This window comes from Mustela lutreola, chromosome 16, assembly GCF_030435805.1.
Source record: "Mustela lutreola isolate mMusLut2 chromosome 16, mMusLut2.pri, whole genome shotgun sequence".
In the NCBI taxonomy this organism is placed as follows: Eukaryota; Metazoa; Chordata; class Mammalia; order Carnivora; family Mustelidae; genus Mustela; species Mustela lutreola.
The window spans coordinates 11437947-11463219 of NC_081305.1; the positions used below are offsets into that span (position 1 = coordinate 11437947).

General features: G+C 44.3%; 1 protein-coding gene across 9 annotated transcripts; it reads left to right on the forward strand.

Annotated features, from left to right (window-relative positions):
• The first annotated feature begins 1914 nt into the window (after positions 1 to 1914).
• On the forward strand, positions 1915 to 23141 carry TMEM170A (transmembrane protein 170A). 9 transcript variants are annotated; one of them, XM_059151876.1, is made up of 4 exons: positions 1915 to 1988; positions 2065 to 2211; positions 15287 to 15457; positions 19276 to 23141. In XM_059151876.1, the coding sequence occupies exons 2-4, from the start codon at positions 2079 to 2081 to the stop codon at positions 19404 to 19406; spliced, it is 435 nt and encodes a 144-aa protein (XP_059007859.1). In that variant the 5' UTR covers positions 1915 to 1988; positions 2065 to 2078; the 3' UTR covers positions 19407 to 23141. The 9 variants fall into 9 exon arrangements, with proteins under 9 accessions (XP_059007859.1, XP_059007858.1, XP_059007860.1 ...); XM_059151875.1 differs by having other exon boundaries at positions 1924 to 2211; XM_059151877.1 differs by having other exon boundaries at positions 1924 to 2211; positions 15287 to 15388.
• The last annotated feature ends 2132 nt before the right edge of the window (positions 23142 to 25273 follow it).

The window sequence follows — 25273 nt, forward strand, 5'->3', positions numbered from 1 at the left end:
GTCTTTTTGCTGCTTTTATAATAACACTTGAATAACACAAGTTCTTATAGTAGTTAAAATTTTTTTAAGATTTTATTTATTTGACAGAGAGAGATCACAAGTAGGCAGAGAGGCAGGCAGAGAGAGTGAGAGTGAAGCAGGCTCCCTGCTGAGCAGAGAGCCTGATGCGGGACTCGATCCCAGGACCCTGAGATCATGACCTGAGCCAAGGGCAGCGGTTTAACCCACTGAGCCACCCAGGTGCCCCTTAAAGTAGTTAAATTTATCAAGTCTTTCCTTTATAACCTTTGCTTTTTCTATCTACTTTAAAAGCTCCTTCACTGTTATGAGGTCATAATGATATTCAGCATTTTCTTCTAAAAGTTTTATAGTTCTGCATCTCACTATAAGTGAAATAAGTGAGACAGGTGATGGAGTTCTGAAAAACAAACAAAAGATCTGGTTACTTCATAATTTTCTTGCAGGCTTCTGTTTTTCCTGGACTTAGTATTGCCTTTCAGTTTTTTCACATTAAGAGAAGAAATAGGTACCTTCTTTACCCTGTCATTAAAAAGCGGAGCTTCTTAACCATTTTGTCCATAGCTTGAAATCAATTACACTATTTTTCCTGAAGACATTCTTCTTTCTGTTCTAATGTGGTTAGGTGGCTGTTAGGACTTGTGCACAGAAGTCAGGCTAACACTCCTGGTTATATCCATCATTTCTTTCACTGCACATCTTTCTCTTTCTTGGTTATCACTCCTTCACTTCACTGGAGGACAAACTCAACTTTCTTAGGAAGAACATATAAAACATACGTTTTCTGAGTCCTGCAAGTATAAATGTCTTTTTAAAAAAGATTTTATTTATTTGACAGAGAGGGGGAAAGAGAGAGAGAGACAGAGAGAAAGACAGACAGAGAGGACTAGCAGGGGGAGCAGGAGAAGTAGAAGGAGAAGCAGCCTCCCTACTGAGCAGGGAGCCTGACACGGCACTCTATCCCAGGACCCTGGGACCATGACCTGAGTGGAAAGCAGATGCTTAACTGACTGAACCACCTGAGCTCTCTAAATGTCTTTTTTTTCAACCTTTCAATTTGAAATTTGACTGGGGATAGAACCGTAAATTCAAAATAATATTCCCTAATGTGACACACAATTGATTGTCATATAACCCTAAATTAAGTGATTTCTTCTACTTCTTACATACGGGTGGTCTGGGAAATGTACCAAAAGATAGTATTATTAAATATTTCATGACTTTTTTATGCTTACTATTGCTATTTGAGATAGGTTTCTTCGGTGATGCAAAATTGCAGTTGCAGTGTTGAGGCATGGACATTAGTTCTCAAAACAAAGTCTTCAGGGGCACCTGGGTGGCTCAGTGGGTTAAGCCTCTACCTTTGGCTCAGGGTTCTGGGATTCCCACATCGGGCTCTCTATGCCTGCCTCTCTGCCTACTTGTGATCTCTGTCTGTCAAATAAAATCTTAAGAAAACAACAACAAAGTCTTCAAGAGGGAACTCTAATAATTTGCTAATGTTCTTGAATTAATATTACGTAAAATACTATGAATTTTCCACGCAATGCTTAATATTACATAAAATACTATGAATTTTTCACGGAACGTTTAATTTAAAGTATTTAAGTTTTCAAAAAAATCGCTGCCCCTCCAACAGTTGAAGGTACTGCTACTGTCTTCCAGATCTCTTTTAAATCTGCACGTCAGGTCTGGGTGGGTATGCAATTCCCCTACTTTCTTGGAGGTGGCGCTGCAGAGAAGAGCAGAGAAGAGCGCACCCTCCTGGACAGGAGAGACTTGTCCAGTAGGGGGCGTAAGCCCGTGGGTGCCACCGGAGAGCCGTGCGCAACGTCGGGGGGCGGGAACAACTCTCGCCCCGCCCCTGCCATCTGGGGCGCCCTGTGATTGGAGGAAGGGCCGTCACTTGGCCGCGCGGCTGGAGTGGGAGGAAGAGGGCCCCATTCCAGGGTGAAGCTGAGGCAGCGGAGGTACGGGTAGCGCCTCGGTCCGTGAGTGCGAGCGACCCTCGGCGGCAGTTTGGACGCTCTCTCCGTCTCTCTGCAGTGAATGGCGGCGGGATGGAGCACGAGGGGAGCGGCGGCAGCGGGGGGTCGGCCGGGCTCCTACAGCAGATCCTCAGCCTGAAGCTTGTGCCACGGGTGGGCAACGGGACCCTGTGCCCCAACTCCACTTCTCTCTGCTCCTTCCCAGGTACCGGCCCCGCCCCGTGCCGCGCTTGCGCACTGTGCGTCTTGGCGTCGCCGCCCGACAGGGGGGCGCCCCTTCCCCTACCGGCGAGCGAGCGAGCGAGCGAGCGAGCGAGCGGGCGGGCGGGTGGCCTCTGCGCCCGGCGGTGCCACCTTCCCGGGGTTATTTCCCTCTTGGAAGGAGGTTCCCGCTCTCTCGGCGGGGAGCTGGGGAATATGGCCCTTCCCCCGTCGCTTCCTCGCCGGCACTTCGAGCCAGTCACTGCGACTCCGCGCTGGGGGCCAGAGCGGTGGGAGCGGCGGGAGTGGACTGGTCAGTGGAGGGAGCTCGACGGCCACTCGGACTGATCTTGCTTTTGGAGTTTCCCGACGCCCCAGGGTCGGACTGGGACTCGAAGGAGCCCCGGAAGCGGTCGCCCCTCCTAGTGTGGGGCGCGAGGCGCCTGGCCCCTGCGGTCCGCCCGGCCGCGCGGCTCTCCCGCGCTCTCGCAGCTCGGACGCCGAACCGTCCCCGCCGGGCTGAGGGGCCGAACGCAGCGCTGCGGCTCCGACGGGGTCTGGTCTCGCCCGGCCCCCGGCACCCCCAGGTTGTCTGCGGTTCGCTCGCACCTGCGTCCAAATGCGCCCACTCCGCCAGCTTCTCTTTCTAGGAATCACTTTCCGAGACCTGTTGCCGAGTTCCCCACTTATGCGTTCGAGCTCTTTGACACAGATTCCTAGTCACTCTTCTTAACGTCCACGGCAGCTTCTGCTGGGTCTCGTGTAATTATAATACAAGGTAGAAAGCTCTGCATGCTCAGAAAAATGGGAGGAAGATAAATTATTTGGGAAGCTGATAAAGGCTTTGAGGGGAGGGCACAGTTCTGTGTTGGACCTTGCCTGAAGGCAAGAAGACACTATAGTGGCGATTGAAGGGTGAGGTTGGGCTGCCCAGCAGAGCTGACTGGTACCTTGACTTGGTAAACAATTCCAGAACTGGGCCTGAGACCTGCAAAGGAGGGACGATTGGATTACTGACTTCGGTCATAAACAACGCACCTGTGATTTCTCATCCACTGGCAAGTGACTGCCATGCGCCATTCAGTGGACACCCGGGACTTGCTGTGTATTTTACCTGCCTAGTATTTTCCCCGGACAGCTGGTAATAACGGTGTTGGTGCAGATGCAGATGTTAGTTTAGAGCTATACCTAAAATGGGGCGCCTGGGTGGCTCAGTGGGTTAAGCCTCTGCCTTCGGCTCAGGTCATGATCTCAGGGTCCTGGGATGCAGACCCATGTCGGGCTCTCTGCTCAGCCAGGAGCCTGCTTCCCGCCAGCCTTTGCCTGCCTGCCTCTCTGCCTACTTGTGATCTCTGTCAAATAAGTAAATAAATAAAATCTTTAAAAAAAAAAAAAAAAGAACTATACCTAAAATGATGATCTGGCAACTCTCATTGTTTCAAAAGCTACTAAGATCACATTTGACATTGACAACAGAAATATATGGCATTCTGCAGACACTGTTTAAAAAAATGAAGTGTTCATGCAGTCTGGAGAGACTACTGGACCAGATTAGTCTGTTGTTGCTTCCTTATTTTCCTCCCAACTTTTTATTTTGAATTTTTCAAACATACTGACAAATGGAAGTGCTAGTATAATGAGCATATATCCTTTACTTAGACTCATTTTTAGTATTTTTATTCTTTTGAATCTCTGCATAATATGCATATTTGTGTGTACTATGTATGTGTTGTGCACATATATGCATATTTTTGTGTGTATTGTGTGTGTGTATATATATATATATATATTATACGTAACATTTTTACTTTCTGCAGAGCCATTTGAAAGGAAGTTATCGAAGTGATGGCACCTTGCAGCCCAGTACTTCAGCATGTATCTTTTAAAATGAGTCCACTTTCTGTCATAGCCAAAAAACCTTTATCACACCCAGGAAATTTAACAATAGGATCATGGTGTCTGGCATCACCTGACTATCTCAGTAGGTGAGCATGTGACTCAGTCCAGGGTTTTGAGTTCAACCCCCGTGTTGGTTATGGAGCCTACTTAAAATTTAAAAAAAAAAAAAAAAAAAAAGGAATAACATTGTCTAATGTACAGGCCTTATTTGAATTTTCTAGTTGTCTGAATAATGTCTTTTATGGCTTTTTTTTTTTTAACAAAAAACCCCAGATCTAATCAAGGATCACACACTGCTTTTATTTTTTTTTTAAGATTTTATTTATGTATTTGACAGGAAGAGAGAGAGCAGAGGCAGGGAGAGCTGTAGGCAGAGGGAGAGGGAGAAGCAGGCTCCCTCTCTCTCTCTCCAATTAAAAAAAAAAAATCTTTAAAATACCCTGTGGTTCGTCACTATCAGGAAGCTTAGAATTGATTTTTCTGCATTTGCAGTTTAGCCATTTAGATTCTGACTATCCCTCCTTATTCCAGGATGTTCAGATTTCTTTTGTTGTTGTCATCATTTTTTTGGTAAATCTGATTGCCAAGAAAGGCAGAGCTTTCCTTTTATCAGGAATGACATTAACTCTCTGAAGGTATGAATTTTATGAATATCAATTAAAAGTTTGTATATTATAATTAAACCTACTTATGTTCGGTTGCACCATTGCTAGAGTCAAGAATGGGTCAGCAGTTAAAGAAATGAGTCACAATTGGAGCAGTTACTTATTCATTCACTCAAAAAATATTTGCTCAATGTCTGTTGCCTGCCTTTTGTTTTCTAGGTACCAAGTAAGGATGTGGTAGGGAACAAAATAAAGGAGCTTTCATTCTGATGGGGATAGAGAGAAAATAAAATTAAAAGTATGGAAAGGAATAACTGGTGGTGTGTAAGACAGTACGGCGGGCAGGCAGTGGCCCTTGTGTGTCAGGGTTGGAATGATGTTTTATTTCTGTTTTTGTTTTGTTTATTTATTTATTTGACAGAAAGAGATACAGCAAGAGAGGGAACACAAGCAGGGGGAGTGGAAGAGGGGGAAGCAGGCTTCCCACCAAGCAGGGAGCCTGATAATGGGACTTGATCTCAGGACCCTGGGATCATGACCTGAGCCGAAGGCAGACACTTAACGTCTGAGCCACCCAGGCGCCTGTGTTTTTGTTTTTTAAAGAATTCATTTATTTGTCAGAGAGAATACGAGTGCACACCTGCCGAAGCAGGGGGAGGGGCAGGCAGAAGAAGGAATAGGCTCCCTGCTGAGCAAGGAACCTGATTCAGGACAGAGTCCCAGGACTCTGCTATTGTGACCTGAGCCAAAGGCAGAGGCTCAACTGACTGAGCCACCTAGGCTTCCCAGTGGAATGCTGTTTTCCTTAAGATCACAAGGAAGCTCTTAACAATGATGCCACCGAAGCTGAAATCTAAAGTACGGGAGGAATGAGACACACAGCTATTGGGAGAAGGACATTCTGGGCAAAGGCTCAGCAGGTTCAGAGCCCTGGAACGGGAGCTTGCTTAGGAGACAGCCAGAAGGGCAGCAAGGAGGATGGGCCAGTGCAGGCACGCGGGGAGAGCAGGTGAGGTCAGATTCCAGAGGGTTGTGTTGGAGGATTTTGATCAGAGGAGGGATGAGCTGATGAACTTTTTCTTTTAAATGTACAATTCAAAGATTTTTAGCCTCCACAGAGTTTGCAGCCATCACCACAAGCAACTTGAGAATATTTTATCACCAGCAAGAAACCTCATCCTCTTTAGCTTTTGTGGAGAAGGGCAGATCAGGACAGAGAAGGTCTAGCTAGACTGGGGACCAAGAGACCACTGTGCGAAGAAAGGCCAGACAGGCACACACAGAAGCCAGGGATGAGCAAGCAGTCAGGCAGGTGTGTCAGGAGAGAGGTGGCAGCCCACAGTGGGTGACCCCGGTGGGCAGGTTGTCATTGTTAGGGTGGAGTGGAAGGGTCTCTAGGAAATTAACTCCCTGCTTTCCTTCATTGTTACATGATTCCCCCATTTTTGGTACTCTGATAGCAGTTTTATTGGTTCTCTACATCTAGCAATCCTGTGACACCGTTTGGGTGCTGTGCCCTGCAGTTCAGTTCAGTTCCTACACTGTCTCCCTGGAGTTAGCACCAGATCTCCCAGGTTAAGGGATCAGTTTCCCCACTTGAGATGCCAGTCAGAAGTCCAGGTTGTCTTGTGTGCTTCTGACCAGCTGGCTCGTAGTTGGTGATAGCTACGACCCCCTTCCTCAGATCAGTTCATTTTTAGAGCAACTCACAGAACTCTGGAAAACCGTTTACCTGCTAGATCGCTGGTTTATGACATAGGAAATTAAAGGTTACAAATGAGCACCAGATAAAGCGATAACGTAGGGCGAAGTTCAGAAGGGATTTTGAACAAAGGAGCTTCTGTCCCTGTGGAGTTGGGGGAGTGCCACCCTCCCAGCACATAGGTGTAGTCACCAAACCCAGAAGCCTCCGAACGCCATGCATTCAGGGTTTTATGGAGGCTTCATCACGTACGCGTGATTGATTATTAACTCTACTTCCAGCCCTTCTCCCTGCTCCAGAGAATGGGGGGTGGGCCTGAAATTTCCATGCTTATAATCATGGCTCTCTGGTGACCAGCCTCCATCCTGGAGCCCACCGAGAGTTGCCTCACAAGAATGAAAGTGGTCTTGGGAATTCCAAGGGGTTTAGTTCTATATCAGCAACCTGGGTCAAAGACTAAATATTAGAACCAAAGATTTTCCTGAAGATTTATTTTAGATAGAGAGATCACAGATGCAAGTGGGGAGAGGGCAGAAGGAGAGAGAGAATCTTGAGCGGCCTCCCTGCTGAGCATGGAGCCTGACGTGGGACTCGATCCCCCAACCCTGAGATCATCACTTGATGTTTAACAGGTAGAGCCCCCCAGGTGCCCCCCAGCACCACCAGTTTAAGGGTTTTAGGAGCTCTGTGTCAGGAACCAATATATATATATTTTTTACTATTTCCCAGAGAAACAGATGGACCCCCCCACCCACCCCACCTCCTGGTTGGTGGGTGGGGTTCGGTAAGGGGGGGTCCTCAGAGTGGGCACTGGGGAGAGATGGAGGCTCATGAACAGTTAATACCAAGGCAGGTCAGCATTGAGTTGCAGGGCCAGGTAGGACTCCAGTTCCCAGGAGGACTGATGTGGTCTACTTAGAACCCCAGCTTCAGAGGAGCTGATTGTTCATATGGTTGTTTGACCTGGAGCATAGGGTAGAGTGGGGCCAGCTAAAAGGATAGCTAAGTGCTGAGCCTCACCTGCCCCCTTTGGCTTAGGCTTCCTCCACTCCTGCTAACTGGGGCCAGGTTGGTGTTGAGGCCTTGCTTGGAAATTGGATGACTCAGTTGCAGAAGTTAGAGGGCCCGCCATTACCAACCCCTTTTGTTAGAACTCACCTAGAGGACTCTATAGTCTCCTGTGGCTTAGCTCTCTAACTGAAGTGTCTGTCTGAAAAACATTCTTAAAGATAGTAAGCTCCTTATGGGCAGCGTCTTGGGTCTTGTCTTGTTTCGTCTTGATTCGCTGACCTGGGCGAAGAGCTCAGTAAACACTTGATTGTTGAGTGAATGAACTCAGCGCTGGTAGTCGTCTGCCCTTGCCACTGTAACAACTTAGCAGGGTATAGTGGCTTAAAAGAGCACAGATTTATCATCTTAGAGTCCTGGAAGTCAGAAATCTAAAATAAGTCAGCAATGCTGCCTTCCTTTTGAAGGCTCAAGGAAGAATTGGTTTCTTTCCCTTTTCTAGCTTCTCTAAGTTGCTTCTGCATTCTGTGGCTCACCGCCCCTCCCCTCATCTCTAAAGCCAGCCCAGTAGCATCTTCAGATCTCTCCGACCCTCCTGCCTCCCTCCTGCGAGCACCCTTGTGATGATATCAGACCCACCTAGAGAAGCCAGCCCCCTCGCCTGTCCCAGGACCCCTAATCTGATCACACCCTCAAGATGCCTTTGCTGCTACGTATGCACAGGTTCTGGGGATGAGTGCGAGGATATCTTCGGGGCCCATTCCCCCACCAGTGCTTAATCCCATTTCCCCTTAGAGTTTTCTTGTTACAGATAAATTATCTGATTTATACTTCAACAGTAGGAAGTGATAGGACTTTAGCCGTCAGAGTAAGGAAAGCTGAAGGTAATGCACTTGATTTGAAACAGTGAACAAAGAAAGGCTGTGAGATGTAGAGACAGATTTTTTTGAAAAGATTTTATTTGTTTATTTGATATAGACACAGCAAGAGAAGGAACACAAGCAGAGGGAGTGGGAGAGGGAGAAACTGGCTTCCCACTGAGCAGGCAGCCCCATGTGGGGCTGGATCCCAGGACCTTGGGATCATGACCTGAGCCAAAGGCAGCTGCTTAACAACTGAGCCACCCAGGCGCCCTGAGACATAGATCTCTGACAGCGTATTGAACCAGAGAAATGAAAAGTACTATACGATGATCAATAAATAGCTATTAAATAGATAGCAAATTAAGGTGCAGTAGGTTAAAAGGAAATCACTTAGTTTTCTTCTAAGTGTTTTATTGATTGGGGTTTGCCTTTGCTAATAAGAGTGCTGCAATAATCTCATCCAACTGAAAAGTGTTTTATAAAGTGTCCTACTCATCTAACATAATAAAGACTTTCTTTTGCTACTTAATGTGACTCTTAAGAGTCGCTATATAAAATATGTAGGCACTAAGGTAGCTAATGGAGGCAGCTCAAGGTTGTAGGAGGGGGCGGTGCGTGTCCCCTTCTCAGAAACCCAAGGAAGTGCTGACCTGCTGGGCCAGCCCTTGTTTACTGATAGACCTTTCAGCTTTCAGGAAAATGAAGTAGGTTGGTGGCCTAGCAGTCCTCCTGGGGCAGCAGCTGTGCTGCAGGGAAATTGGGAGTCAGTGAGTGTTGGTGCCTTAGTCTGCTTAGGCTGCTGTAACAGAATGCCCTAGGTTGCGTGGTTAAAAAAACAGAAACTTAGGGGCGCCTGGGTGGCTCAGTGGGTTAAGCCTCTGCCTTCGGCTCAGGTCATGATCTCAGGGTCCTGGGATCGAGTCCCGCATCGGGCTCTTTGCTCAGCAGGGAGCCTGCTTCCTCCTCTCTGCCTGCCTGTCTGCCTACTTGTGATCTCTGTCAAATAAATAAATAAAATCTTAAAAAAAAAAAAAAAAAAACAACCAACCCCAGAGACTTAGTTTCTCACAGTCCCGGAGACTGGGAGGCCAAGACCAGGGGCCAGCATGGCCGTGGCGTGAGGGCTCTCTTGGGCCATCTTCTTGCTATGTCTTCACATGGCAGGGAGAGCGAGAGAGAGAGATCTCTTCTTAATAAGGCCTCAGTCCTGTCAGACCCACTTTCATGGAACTTACCAAGTTGGTGTGTCTTACCTCCCAGTTGGCTCCCCAGGTCACCTCTGAAACTCGGGGGGCCCCTGAAACTCGGGGGGGCCCTGCAAGACCTGAGAATGGTGCCAGGTCGGTGGTGGGGTCTCAGGTCAGTTGTCGCAGCCAGCAGCCAGGATGGCCACTGCTCAGAGTTCTCAGAGGCAGGTTTGCATCCCATTTTCACCCCCCCGCAACCCCTCCAGGACAGTGGTGTTCCTGGTGCCCTCAGTGTTTGGCGGACTAGGTGGCGGGAGGGAGGGCAGAGTCTGCGCGTGACCTGGGGAGTAGCTAGTAAGCACTGTGGGACTGAAGATAGGGCTTACTGTTTTGGAAGGGAAGGGAACAGCGTGGTGCCGTGCTGTGGCCTGGGGTCCAGCCAGTGTTGGGGGGGTGGCTTAGGCTGGGAAGACCAGGCTGCTCTCCCTGAGCCAGGGTGCAACAGGGGCTGCCCAGGCAGGAGGGGTTTGTGGGCACCAGAGCTCTGGCAGGTGCACATTTATTGGAGGGACCCTATCTGGACTGTCTGCTCTCCAGTAGGGACTGTGAGAGCTGCTGCCCATAAAATAGGGCAAGTGTCCTAGGTTGTGGAAGCAAGAGGAGCTCCTGGCCCGAGGCTGGAAAGGAGGCTGTGGTAGCAGACAGGCTTATTTCCAAAGAGAATGGGGCTCAAACCCCGGGGATTGCGAACCCTGCCTGCTTTTCTAATCAGTATTCTGACTGGAGAGAGGCTTTTTTTGCTTTGGCTGAGGAGGGACAGTAGTTAATTAGTGCATGTATATATACTTAAATATTTTACACATATTTTTTACATGATACATATTTAATTTCTAAGCTTGGGATCTTACTGTCTAAACAGTTCCGTATTGCATGATCTAACTTGGTTTAGCAGAATTTGCCAAACGCCATCAAACCGACCAGTTTAAACAGTCAAAAAAAAAATTATTCGGAGGATATATCCTGTTCAGCAGGGGGAAAAAAAAAAGTTTCACGAATGATTTGAAACTTTTTTTTTTTTTTTTAATTTTAAAAGATTTTATTTATTTATTTGACAGAGAGAAATCACAAGTAGTCGGAGAGGCAGGCAGAGAGAGAGAGACGGAAGCAGGCTCCCTGCTGAGCAGAGAGCCCGATGCGGGACTCGATCCCAGGACCCTGAGATCATGACCTGAGCCGAAGGCAGCGGCTTAACCCACTGAGCCACCCAGGCGCCCGATTTGAAACTTTTTATAGCTGTCTGATATATCGCTTTTCGCCAGAGCAAAAGTGCCTCGGTCTTTTTTTTTTTTTTTTTTTTTAAGATTTTATTTATTAATTTGAGAGAGAGCTTGAGTGGTGGATTGGGGCAGCGGGAGAGGGAGAAGCAGGCTCCCAGCTGAGCTGATCAGGGAGCCCTTCGAGGGGCTTGACCTCCAGACCCTGGGATCGTGAGCTGAACCAAGGGACAGATGGTTAACCTACTGAGCTGCCCAGGCGCCCCTGGTCATTTGTTATTTTTAATAAACTTTGAGTCCTAGATGGGGCATGCCTGATACTTTCATTTGGAGCCTATCATCCAAAGCTTGAGGTAGGTGTCCTAATTTAGGTATAGAATATGGTATTAATTGAAACTTGATGTGAGTCAATTTCTGAGCATCTGATTTTGTATTACAACGATCATCATTGACATTGCCAAGGGTGGCGTGGAGGGATTTGGCCTCCACTCCTAATCTCCCACCCCCAACAATTCAAAACTGATCTGGAAAGAAAACATGCACAGCAGTAATTCTTACAGTGGCTTCAAGGACAGCTTCAGAGACAGCTTTGAGAAAAGCCCCTGGTCCTCCCCTTCCCTCTCTCCACTGTCCCCAAGCTGATTTGTTTCTGCAGTTGTTCATTCCAGTCAGATCAGCCTCCCTGAACTGCTCTTTTAGAAACAAAGGCTCTTTTTTTTTTCTTTTTCTAGTTTCTTTTTATAATAGTTTTGTAAAACCAGTAAACAACTAGAAAATCTTAAAAAAAAAAAATCAAAGTTAAAAAAAAATTAAAGTAGGGGCTTCTGGGTGGCTCAGTCAGTTAAGTCTACCACTCTTGATCTTGGCTCAGGTCTTGATCTCAAGGTTGTGAGTTCAAGCCCCCCCCCCTGCCCCCTGGGCGTGGAGCCTACCTAAAAAGAGAGGGAAAAAAAATCAAAGTAAAAAGTGAATGCTCATCAGCCCTTCCCTAGCCTATCCAACTCCCCAGAAGTAACACTTTTTTTTTTTAAGATTTTTATTTATTTATTTGACACAGAGAGATCACAAGTAGGCAGAGAGGCAGGTAGAGAGAGAGAGAGGAGGAGGAATCCGACTCTCCACTGAGCAGAGAGCCTGATGCGGGACTCGATCCCAGGACCCTGAGATCATGACCTGAGCCGAAGGCAGAGGCTTAACCCACTGAGCCACCCAGGGGTCCCCCCCCCTTTTTTTTTTAAGATTTCATTTATTTATTTGACAGATAGCAAGAGAGGGAACACAGGTAGGGGGAGCTGAGCAGGGAGCCTGCTGTGGGGCTTCATCCCAGGACCCCGGGATCATGACCTGTGCCAAAGGCAGAAACTTAATGACTGAGCCACCCAGGCGCCCCCAGAAATAACACTTTTTTGTTGCTTTCTGTTACTTGCTGTGGGGCATAGAGGAAAAGGGCGTGGCTTTGGGTATCAGGCTCCAACAGGCCTCCAACTGGGCTCTGCCTCCTGCTGACCTGGTGGACTCACCAGCACTGTGGACTCCAGTAAGTTCCTTCCCTCCCTCTGCCTCTGGTTTCCTCATCCAGGAGCCAGGGATATTCATGATCTGTGCCTCATAGAGTTGTGTTAGAGGATTGCATGGGTTAAGATTTATAAAGCATTTAGAACAGTGCCTGTGCATGTCATAAATACTTATTAAATACACCTATGTCCAGACTTTTCTCCAAGGGCAGAAACAGGATCTTCTGGGGCGCCTGGGAGGCTCAGTGGGTTAAAGCCTCTGCCTTCAGCTCAGGTCATGATCCCAGGGAACTGGGATCGAGCCCCGCATCAGGCTCTCTGCTCAGTGGGGAGCCTGCTTCTACCCTTCTCTCTTTGCCTGCCCCTCTGCCTACTTGTGATCTCTGCCTGTCAAATAAATAAATAAAATCTTAAAAAAAAACCACATACACTCTTCTGCACATTGGTTTTTTTTTTTTTCCTTCCAAAGGTGGGTTGGGCATTTTAATCCCCTTGGTATATAAAGATGTAGCCCGTGTTTTTTTCTTTTTAAGCTTATTTATTTATTTGACAGACTGAGATCACAGAGAGGCGGGCAAAGAGAGAGGAAGGGAAGCAGGCTCCCCACTGAGCAGAGAGCCTGATGTGGGCTCCATCCCAGGATCCTGGGACCATGACCTTTTCCGAAGACAGAGGTTTTAACCCACTGAGCCACTCACGTGCCCCATAGCCTATGTTTTTATGTGATTGTGCAACGTTACGTTATGTTGGTGCACCAGATCTGTTTGACAAGCCCTGCACTGACAGACACGCAGCTGGCGTCTGGTCTTTGCCGTTACAGATAGCGCTGCCAGGACCTTGCTACCTCCACCCCTGCCTGCATGTATATTCCTGGAGGTGGTGTTCCTGGGATATTCCTGGAAGTGAGGTCGCTGTGGCCAAGCGAATGCACACTTGACTGTTTTGGATACATGCTTCTAAATTACCCTCCAGAAAGGTTTTCTAGTTTGTATTCGTCCTGGGAGTGTAAGGTTGGACCTGTGAAATAATGGCGGGACAGCTTTTACTGCTTAGAACCTTTAATGGTGCTTCTAGGGTTTTCACATTGAAGTCTTTCGTCTGACCTTCAAAACCCACTGTAACGGGCGCCTGGGTGGCTTAGTGGGTTAAGCTGCTGCCTTCGGCTCAGGTCATGATCTCAGAGTCCTGGGATCGAGTCCCGCATCGGGCTCTCTGCTGAGCAGAGAGCCTGCTTCCCTCTCTCTCTCTCTCTGGCTGCCTCTCCGTCTACTTGTGATTTCTCTCTGTCAAATTAATTAAAAAAAAAAAAAAATCTTAAAAAAAAAAAAAAAAAAAAAAACACTGTAACATGACCAAATCTGTCTTTGTAGCTTCTCACCACCACCACCACCGCTGCCCCCCGCCCAGGTAGGCTCCATGCCCATTGTGGGGCTTGAACTCATGACTCTGAACTCAAGAGTCTCAGGCTCTACCGACTGAGCCAGTCAGGCGCCCCTAATTTTTGTTGTTTTAACTGCTTTTAGTTTTATAGACCTTCTGCTTCAGTCAGACCCGGTTTTTTAAAAATTTGATTTATATATTTGACAGAGACACAGCAAGAGAGGGAACACAAACAGGGGGAGTGAGAGAGGGAGAAGCAGACTCCCCACTGAGCAGAGAGCCCGATGCGGGACTTGATCCCAGGACCCTGGGATCATGACCTGAGCCGAAAGCAGATGCTTAACAACTGAGCCACCCAGGTGCCCCAGACCAGTGGTTTTTAATCAGGGTGATTTTTTTTTAAAGATTTTATTTATTTATTTGACAGACAGAGATCACAAGTACGCAGGGAGAGAGAGGAGGAAGCAGGCTCCCCGCGGAGCAGAGAGCCCGATGTGGGGCTCGATACCAAGACCCCGGGATCATGACCTGAGCTGAAGGCAGGGGCTTTAACCCACTGAGCTACCCAGGCATTCCAATCAGGATGATTTTCGACCACCTCCTTCCCCCACCAGGACATTTGGCTGTCTGGAAATACTTTTTGGTTGTCACAACCGGGAGAGGGCGAGAGGCCAGGGCTGTTGTTCCATGTCCTACACTGCACAGACGGTCCCCCACGACAAAGGGCTAATGGTCCACATGTCAGTAGTACTGCCTTAAGCTGCTGACTGATCTCTGAAATTGCCTGTTACTTACCTGCTCCTAGCGCGAGGATGTACAACAGATTTCATGTGATGCGACACCTTCATTGTATCCATGTGGGTAGCTAAAGGGCTATTTTGAGATTCTAAAGGCTTGCCAGGGCTCAGTGGGGGAAATTGCTTCATCCGCTGTTTATCAGATCACAAAGTCATGACGGCAGAATGGTATCTGCTCCTTTTGTCTCTTTCCCAAGGGGACTCATGCATAGGTTTTTAGACAAGAGTTGGTTATCAAATGTTTTAATGTTGCCTGAATTGCAGTCATCTTAAAAGTTAGCTAGACATTCTCCATAGGAACCAGCTCCTCCATCCGGCCCCCTCACTTACGTGCTATTTGTCTCTAAGCTAGACATTTCTATTTTCTGGTAGCTATTTCATTTCTTAAAGAGCTTTGCTATTCTAAGGATGATGGCCTGATACTGCGTTGTCTTGAAAAATCATTGTTGAACTAATAAAATTGTATCGCTTTTTCATTTGAGAAGATTAACATGATTGGCCATTTTAGAGGTTGACCATCTTGTTCTGGAGGTGGCCACACAATAAATAGCTCAGGTTCTACTGGCCATGTGCCATTTTAGCTCTGCTCCTGTCGCTTGAAAGCAGCCAAAGGCAAGACCTAACTGAATGTCATGGCCATTTTTCAGGAAGAGTTTATGCCCAAAACTGCTGGCGGCCTGTGGGCCGCAATTTGCTGATCCCTCTAGAACCATCACTCTTTGGATATTTGATTGATGAGCCTACACTGTGGCTGGGTGGCTTTGAAAATGAAATAAGCAGGTACAATGAGTAGCCTCTGGTAATCCATGTACAAGGAAATGACTTGTGACCTCTCTGCTTTTCTCTGCAGAGATGTGGTATGGTGTGTTCCTGTGGGCACTGGTGTCTTCTCTCTTCTTCCATGTCCCTGCGGGATTACTGGCCCTCTTCACCCTCAGACATCACAAATATGGTAGGTTCATGTCTGTAAGCATCCTGTTGATGGGCATCGTGGGACCAATTACTGCTGGAATCTTGACAAGTATGTTAGACGTTCAAATACCAGTCAAAACGTTTCATATGACTAGTCACTTAATTTCAGGACCCACTTGGGAAACATGTCTGAGTGAATTCAAGAGAAAAATAGAGTGGCTTTTAACCATGGGCCTCTTTTTTGGTGTACTGTTTTTTTCTGACCTCTAACACCCTCCCTCCTCCCGTCCCCCATTATTTGGCTAACATCTTTGACTTCCTATGTTGTGTTTTCTCCTGTCTTTCAGATAAGCCAGGTGAGGTTTTATGAGATAGGTCGCCATTGAGAGAAGCTGTTTATCTCTTCAGAAGCAGCTGCTTCTTTCTCGTCATCAAGCAACGCTAATGAGTTACTGCTACTCACTCGGGGGTGGTTTCCTTAAGGATGGAAGGCTAATTCTGATGACAAGAATTCTTGTTTAGAGAAATACCTGATTTGTCTTCTGGTTATTTTTTCCCCTTTTCAGATTTTTTTTTTTTAAGATTTTATTTATTTGTCAGAGTGAGAAAGAGTAAAGTACAAGCAGGGGGAGCGGCAGGCAGAGGGAGAAGCAGGCTTCATGCAGAGCCAGGAGCCCGATGCGGGACTCGATCCCAGGGTCCTGGGATCATGACCTGAATGGAAGGCAGATGTTTAACTGACTGAGCCACCCAGGAGTCCCCTCTCACAACTTTCTGAATAAGAATTGGAATAATGAATTATAAATTATTTTTACTTTTTTTTCATTTTTTGGCTTTTGGTCATGTCACAAAGATGAGAATACATTTAAATCATTTTTAAGCGCACGATTAAGTATAAATATCATCTCTGTTTTATATAAATTAAAAATTACAAGAAAGCAAAAACTAAAAACACTCCATTATCACATCCCTACTTGAAAAACCGCAATTTGCAATTTGGTATGTGCTTTCAGGCTTTTCCTAGGTGTATGGGTCAACATAAATACATGTTTTTAAAAATTAGAAACGTCAGGGGGCACCTGGGTGGCTCAGTGGGTTAAAGCCTCTGCCTTCAGCTCGGGTCATGATCCTAGGGTCCTGAGATTGAGCCCCGCATCGGGCTCTCTGCTCCACGGGGAGCCTGCTTCTTTCTCTCTCTGCCAGCCTCTCTGCCTACTTGTGATCTCTGTCTGTCAAATAAATAAATAAAATCTTTAAAAATAAAATTAGAAACGTGGGGCGCCTGGGTGGCTCAGTGAGTTAAGCCTCTGCCTTCGACTCAGGTCATGATTTCAGGGTCCTGGGATCGAGCCCTGTATTGGGCTCTTTGCTCAGCCGGAGTCTGCTTTCCCCCTCTCTCTCTGCCTGCCTCTCTGCCTACTTGTGATCTCTCTCTCTCTCTCTCTCTCTGTCAAATAAATAAAGAAATAAAATCTTTAAAAAATGTTTAAAAAATAAAAATTAGAAACGTAACATTCCTACTAATTTGTAACGTGTGTGGGTGCATGCATCTGTGAATTTAAGCCTTGAGCTCTAAACAGAACTGTCCCTCTTTCTTTGACTTGAGTTTCTTGGGGGGACAAAGTGGCCTCATTTCTGTGTGTTCTGTAGGTCATGAAACATTTGTGGTAACAATAGGAGGAGGCCAGTTTTCCCCCATCTGCATTAAGATGTTTCTGTAACTGGCTTTACGTAGTATTTTTAACTGTATCACCTACTGCTGCTCTTCAGAGACCTTCTGCCCTAGTTTCCTTATTGGATTCCTGGCTCCGAGGACCTGTCTCAGATTTCTCCTCAGTAAAATAAGGATAAGGCCACCCACCTCAGAGGCTGTGTGATGATAAAATGAAATGTTTATTGAAGAACTTAACATATTAAGTTCCTCACACTTGGGAACTATGCAATGAGTATGTCCATTCGATTTTCAAGACTCCAGTGTGAATAGAGCCTATTTCCCATTTTGTCGCTCTGCCTGGCCTGCTTCCCTGCCTCATCATCCAAACCTGACTTTAGGGCCCATTTCAACTTTCTTATGCTTCTGTCTACCCAGTGCACCATTTTGGGAGCTGAATTACGAAGCGGCCCAATGTAACAGATGCCTCACAGATGTTAGTGACACAGTCTGTATGCCTACCCCATGCAGATGGGCTTTTCAGAGTCACAGATACTTCTGGTAGCCAGTATGGAAAATGGTTCATTTGCTCTTTCTTCTTCTTTTTATTTATTTATTTATTTACAGAGAGAGAAATCACAAGTAGGCAGAGAGACAGGCAGAGAGAGAGGGAAAGCAGGCTCCCTGCTAAGCAGAGAGCCCGATGTGGGGCTGGATTCCAGGACCCTGAGATCATAACCCGAACCAAAGGCAGAGGCTTAACCCACTGAGCTACCTAGGCGCACCTCTTTCTTCTTAAAATATGTTAATATGCTCTCATATCCCATGTATAAAATGTGTAGACATTTGATTGAGATGTTGTATACTGTCTTGCATTATTCAAAATCTGCTTCATGCTTATGCTTTCTTTCTGTATCTCAGCTTGATTCTGAGCATTAATGAGAACAGGGATCATACCTTATTAGACATAGAGGTAAACAACTAGTTTGCATGAATGAACACACTGACCAAAGAGGATTCTCTTTGGAACAGTTTTTTTTTTTTTTTAAGATTTTATTTATTTATCAGAGAGAGAGGGCGAGAGAGCAAGCACAGGCAGACAGTGGCAGGCAGAGTCAGAGGGAGAAGCAGGCTCCCTGTGGAGCAAGGAGCCCGATGCGGGACTCGATCCCAGGACTCTGGGATCATGACCTGAGCCGAAGGCGGCTGCTTAACCAACTAAGCCACCCAGGCGTCCCTTGGAACAGTTTTTAAGAGGAGGGTCATCTGGGAACTTTGGCTCTTTTCTTGTTCAACTAATGAAATCTTGGCTTTCTCGGTGTAATGCTGAGTCCCTGTAGTTATAAGAGGGTTTCTAGGGAGATTAAGGTGTTTGTGTTTGTTTGGTTTACTCAGTTTCTAGGAAGTTGTGGAGACTAATATAATAAAAACAATTAATGATAATGGGGAACAGAAAGGATCCTCTTAGGATCTATCCCCTCATGCCCTTTGAATTAATAACAATTCTTTTTTTTTTTTTTTTTTTTTAAGATTTTATTTATTTATTTGACAGAGGCAGAGAGATCCCAAGTAGGCAGAGAGGCAGAGAGTCAGGGGGAAGCAGGATCCCCCTGAGCAGAGAGCCCGATGCGGGACTTGATCCCAGGACCCTGAGATCATGACCTGAGCCGAAGGCAGAGGCTTAACCTTCTGAGCCACCCAGGTGCCCCGAATTAATAACAGTTCTTAAACGTAGAGTCTTCCTCTCCTCTTCCTCTGCTCCCTCCTCTACTACAGTACTCTGAGTACTCTGACTACAGTAGAAGGTAGAGTCCCCACTCCCTGTGGCTTCTGAAATATTTCTTGCTTAGTATCACACAGAAGTTTTGTTGGCATTTATTGCCAAGATTTTTTTAGGTACCTGTTAAATGCTAAGCATGGCAAATAAGAGAAGTTTTTGAGTGTGTAATTAGGTCATGTGGAAATTGCTGTATCTTCATGATTTTGGTTATGATTTCCAGATTATTTTATTCAGTAAATCTAGGAGACTCAGTTTTAAGGACACACTTTTCAACATCTGAAAGCACTAACCAGTGATTTGTAAGTTGTATGGGGGAATACTTAAAACCCAGAGTAGGCAGCAAAAAGGTATAGGGAAAACAGAACATTTCTATAATATTTAAATTTTAATGTAAAAAGTCTAGAACATTCTGCATACATTAGGATTTTAAATGCTGCATTTTCCTGATGATATTAACCTTAATTTTTTTTTTTTTAAACACTGTTTTTTTAAACAGGTGCTGCCATTGCTGGAGTGTACCGAGCAGCAGGAAAGGAAATGATACCATTTGAAGCCCTCACCTTGGGCACTGGGCAGACGTTTTGTGTAGTGGTGGTCTCCTTCTTACGGATTTTAGCTACTCTGTAGCATATATCCTTAGGCCATGATGCCAAACCTAAGTTTGAGAGCCTCCTCACAGCAAGAATACATTATGGAATGTAGTGTTTTCTTAATTCTTCAAATGGGGGAAACTTGGATTAAGAAGTATGTGAAAAATGAAACATCTCAGCCCTTTCTTCAGTTGGAAGTTCCAGGAATTGAAGATCTTTCTGGACTCCTTATTGTTCTCAACCAAAACAAATTAAGTTTCTTAGGGCCTTTGTTTTTTTTTTTTAAATTAATTGAAGCCATTTTACAGGTGCACCTTTACCCACCTAGGTCATCAGTGCTTCTGGGCTGATCCTTCACACTGAAATGTACAATATTCTGTGAGAAAATGCAGTGTCGCCTATGTTAGAGAAACTATGAAAAATAGTTTCTCTTTCTGAGCATACTATACTAAAATCTTATCTAATCTAACTTGATTAAAATCTGGCAGACTCTTCTTTTACTGCATCTTCATGACAATAAGTGCCAAGTAAGTTTTGGTTGAGTAGAGCTTTGAGAACAAATCTGTTGACATGTAACAGGAAAAAAAAAAAAATCCTGCAATAGAAGTAGTGGCTTCTGTTGCACTGCTGAAAGAAAAAGAAGATGATGTGATATTTTCTGGATAACTATCTTGGACCTCTGGTGACTTAATAATATTTTAAGAGATGTGCATTTGTTGTTTTGTACATTTTATCAAAATAAGCTAACTAATTGAGACATTTCCCCCCCAGAGTTCCTGTATCCCTTTTCCCATCACTTTCATTCTGTTGATTTTAATTTAATTGGAAACATACCCTATTAAATAGTTTGAGTTTAAAACTTTAAGCCAGATAGGTTAGGATGCTCTCTGGACATTGAGGTACCAAAATATTTTTTTAAACATTCTGTTAAAGTTTTTCTTGGTGACTTTGGTTGAAATTGTAGAAATGCAGCTTAGAGGTGGTGGTTATTCATTTCTTAGTCTTAGTGTGGTCACCACTCTTAACAGTATTGGGTGTCACTCCCAGAAAGTGCCTAAAGTTTAATTTCCACTTTATGTTTCCTTTCAAGAGAATATATATCTTTCTAGAGAATTAAACATTGAGTTTTTTAAACCCATTTTTAGCTATCTTAATTTTTCTCCTACTGCCTCACTTTCTTTTTCATTAAAAGGCCTGAAAACTGTGACCTTCAAAAGAGAAAGGATTGCAAAATTTAAGTGTCTCGTTTGATCCTTACCACCTCAACTGTGTTGAATGGAATATAGTCCCTGATCTCTGTGTTCAGAATAGTTTCTGATCAATAAATCTGACGTTTTTAAAGGAAAGTTTTCATTGTGACAGTAAGGCTAACTGCCCGTGAGGTTATCAATTCCATTTAAAGCAATATGCCCTCTGGCTTCTGATTAAAAATTGCCAGAGGGACCAACTTACGGGGGACCGGCAAAGAGGAAGAATTACAAAGAGATCACAGAAATCAATTGGCCATTTTCTTTTAACTAAGAGGCCGTTAGACCACTGATCAAAATTACAGTGACATATGCTCAGATTAGGTAGAAAATTAAAAGTAGACTTGGAATGCCAGCAGATGTTTTTACCAATTCCCTAACAAGTTTTTCTCCAATGTGGAAATCTTTCTTTCAAGCAAATGTTAAGTCTTTTAAGATTTTTTTTTTTTAAGATTTTATTTATTTATTTATTTGAGAGAGTGAGATAGAGACAACACGAGCAGGGGGAGACAGTGGGAAAAGCAGACTCCCTATTGAGCAGGGAGCCCAATGACGACATGGGACTCTATCCAAGGACCCTGAGATCAGAATCTGAGCCTAAGGCAGACACTTAACCAACTGAGCCATTCAAGTGCCCCAAGATTTTAAGTTCTCTCAGTTCCCAACGTGGGGCTCAAACTCACAACCCCAAGATGCGGTGTCGCAGGCTCCCCTGACCAAGCCAGCCGGGTGCCCCTGAGTCTTTAAATGAGACTCCAAATTTTTCAGTTCAAGGAGCTGTGGTTTTGCAAAGTAGCCCTTCTGTTTAAGAAATTCAGGACATTATATCCTTTGTTACAGAAAATCATTTTTAATCATTTCTCTTGGAGTATGCCTCTTATTAAGATTCACATCTAAAACATTCTTTTGGATAGAATTTTACAAATGGAACATATGGACCAATGGTTGTTAGGCCCTTCCCCCTGAATACTAATTTTTGAACATATTGATGGATGATTTCAATATTTGGTTATTAGAGCCAAGACACAGAAATTATTGCATTTTAAAAAATATTTTTATTTATTTGACAGAAGATAGCATAAGTAGACAGAGTGGCAGGGAGAGGGAAAAGCAGGCTCTCTCCTGAGCCGGGAGCCTGATGTGGGGCTTGATCCCAGGACCCCGGGATAATGACCTGAGCGGAAGGCAGACCCTTAACCAACTGAGCTACCCAGGTGCCTCTAATGCGTTTTGAAAGGTGTTTTTGTTTTCATTGCTATATTTTGATTACCCATGCTTTTTAAAAACTTTAAATATAAGATATATCTTTAAATTATTGAATATTTCATCCATCCCAGTATGTGAACATTCTCCTGTGAATAAATTTATATAGACCTTTGTATACATGGAGCTTTGTAGCTTGAAATGTTTTTAAGGGGAAATTATTTGAATGATAAAGAATATGTTTAGTTCCCACTGGTTTTTTTCTTTTTAAAAATTTTTCAAATACACAATTATTTGGGGGCAGTCACTCAGATGGAAAAATATTGGCATATGTGTTGAACATTTTATTTACTATATATGGTTTTTAAGAATTTTTGCCAACAACTGGCTTTCTTAGGGCCTATGCAACCCATACTTTCCTAGCTGGACATTCACTTTTCTGTCTACCCCCCCCCCCACTGTTTTTTTTTATGGAGGGGAGGCAGCTCCCAACCATAAAAGCTTCATTCTTTAATGTGGGGGTTTGGGGATGAAGGCATTTCATGAAGACAAGTCTATATACAAATGTACAATGAACATTCCAAGAGAAGGATGTCTCTTTGTGCTTTTTTTTTTTTTTTTTAAGACTTTATTTGACAGAGAGAGACACAGTGAGAGGGAACACAAGCAGGGGGAATGGGAGAGAGAACAATAGGCTTCCCGCCTAGCAGGGAGCCCAATGTGGGGTTCAATCCCAGGACCCTGGAATTGTGACCTGAGCCAAAGGCAAACACTTAACTACTCAGCCACCCAGGTGCCGCTCTTTGTGCCCTTAACTCATTTTTTAATTTTGCAGCAAAACATTACTTCTTAGGAAATGTTTAAATTAGTGAGAAAACGTTGATGCAAATAATTAAACCATTCCTATGTTTTTGAAATTTTAAATTGTATGTGTCCTTTCTGACTGCTCTGGTTTGAATTAAGCTCTTATTAAACTGCAGTGCATACCAACCTTTCCTAAGACACCATTTCCTGGAATGTGAAGCCCTCATACCATTAGCTAGCCACACGCAGTAAGTTTTGTGTACGTGCATTTCTTTTTTGTGCACTCTGTTAGGCTGGTTGTGACTAAAATCAGCTTAAATTTTGTATTAGATTATTTCACTAACTGCTATAGTCAAAATGATCAAATCTTTGTACAACAGAAAATTATTTAAATTTTATTTTTCTACTGACATTTCTAATTCTAGTATAAATGTTTATCAATAAAGAACTTCAATTCTGTGAACTGGAATTGTTCTTTTTAAATCTTTTTAATCTTTTGCAATAAAGTCTGACTTAGATTTTGGGGGTTTTATTTATTTATTTATTTATTTTGATTTTTGGGTTTTTAAATAGTTTACTACTTAATATATGTTTACCTGTATTTCTTTTACATTCAACTTCTTAGTAATTTATGGTAAAATTCTTGTTCTAAGATGTGATTAAACTGTATGCACATGGGAACTTGAGTCCTCTTAACTGTACTTTGCGGTCTGTATCTTGCCATCAAGAAGCTTTCTGTCTGATTCCACACTGAGAGTTGATAAAGTGTATGAAAAAAATTATTTCAATAGTAGGTTCACATGAAGAGCAGCTACAATGTCTGTCGGTTGAGCACTCTCATTGACATCACAGAAGTCTTTTTCTGCTCTGCCATTTTCAGCAAATTGTCCAATTTGGGTGTCTGACATCGTGGGCACAAAACACATGATCCATACGGTTCCAGGAGTCGTAGACAGACATACAATGTCTGGCAGGACACTGCCCATCCATTCTTTCTCATTATTTTTTTATTGAGGTATAATATATATTAAAGTGCACACATGTATAGCTTGATGACTTTTTACATATTCATACATTTATGTGAATACTACTCACAACAAGGAAAAGAACAATTTCAAGGACTCCAGGAGAACCCTACATGCAGAGTGGGGCCAGAGTCCCCAAGAGTGTGTGTATCCAGGACCCAAGGCAAGAGGAACTTATCTTCAATTTTCAAAAGGTGATAACCCCTGTGTAAGATGAGGGGTTAAAAGTGCTGAGTATGGTCGAGTGGGCCCCATAAACTGTTGCTAAGACAACAATAATAATGAACCTGGAATCTTCTAGGGAGTTAGGGAATTGAATTTGTACTCTGGCCAACTGGAGAGCCCTGTCTGCAGGGGCCAACCACTGCTTAGTTCCAGCCTATTTCTACTTGGTGGGACTTTGAGCCACATTTTCAGTTTTTCAAGGGAAGTTGGAAATCTAGATTTTTTTTTCTTTCAAGATTTTATTTACTTGACAGAGATCACAAGTAGGCAGAGAGGTAGGCAGAGAGAGAGGGAGAAGCAGGCTCCCCACTGAGCAGGGAGCCCGATGCAGGGCTTGATCCCAGGATCCTGGGATCATGACCTGAGCAGAAGGCAGACACTTAACAACTGAGCCACCCAGGCGCCCCTGGAAATATAGATTATTTGAAATACACATCTTTAAGCTCTTGCAACTAATTTGAATCCACAAAATGCTATTTGTGTCAAACAACCCACATCTTTGAGCTGGAGTTGGCCTCTTCATTAAACTATTTGAGATAATGGAAAACAGCTCCTACCCTGGTTATCCTTCAAGTGGTTAGAAACTTAGTGAATTTGAACAAATGTATGGCATGCTAGTGGGCTATAAAGAGACTGGGAGAAATGAGATGATGCTGGAGGAGAGAGTTGGCTAGAGAACCTCAGTGCATCGTTTTTCCCAGACTTGGACCCCGGTGGCTGAGCATGTTAAACATCCAAATACTGAGTCCTAATCTAACATCTATTTTTCTATTCTCTTCCTATAAGGAAGATCTGAAATGGATCATAGACCTACATCACAAACGAAAACCATAAAACTTAAAATGGGAGTTGAATTTTGTGATCTTGAGTCAGTCAAGGGCTTAGAAGCCCAAAAGCACCAGGGACGAGAAAAATGGAGAAATGGGACTTCATCAAAATGAGAACATTCTGTGCTTCAAAGGATGCCATCAAGAGGCTGATGGCACACAACAGGAGGAAGTATTTTCAAGGCTTATGTTTTTGAGACGGGTACTCAGAATACATAACTCTTACGACTCAACCATAAAAAGACAACATGATTTTATGGCACACAACAGGAGAAAGTATTTTCAAGGCCTATGTTTTTGAGACGGGTACTCAGAATACATAAAGAACTCTTACGACTCAACCATAAAAAGACAACATGATTTTAAAATGGGAGAAGGATCTAGATAGACATTCTCCAAAGAGCATAAACCATGGCCAAAAAAGAATGAAAAATGCTTAACATCATTATTGAACAGGGAAGTGCAAATCGAAAACCCCATGAAATGCTGTTTCTCACCCACTAGGATGGCTTTAATCAAAGAGACAAGATTATTGGCAAGATGCACAGAAACTGAAACCCTCGTACATATAAC

Excerpts from the sequence above, each read along its gene's own strand:
- TMEM170A (XM_059151876.1), top strand. The coding sequence starts at position 2,079 with ATGGAGCACGAGGGGAGCGGCGGCAGCGGGGGGTCGGCCGGGCTCCTA. Across the intron at positions 2,212-15,286 it reads TTCTCTCTGCTCCTTCCCAG|AGATGTGGTATGGTGTGTTC; the intron begins GTACCGGCCCCG and ends TTTTCTCTGCAG. Across the intron at positions 15,458-19,275 it reads TACTGCTGGAATCTTGACAA|GTGCTGCCATTGCTGGAGTG; the intron begins GTATGTTAGACG and ends TTTTTTAAACAG.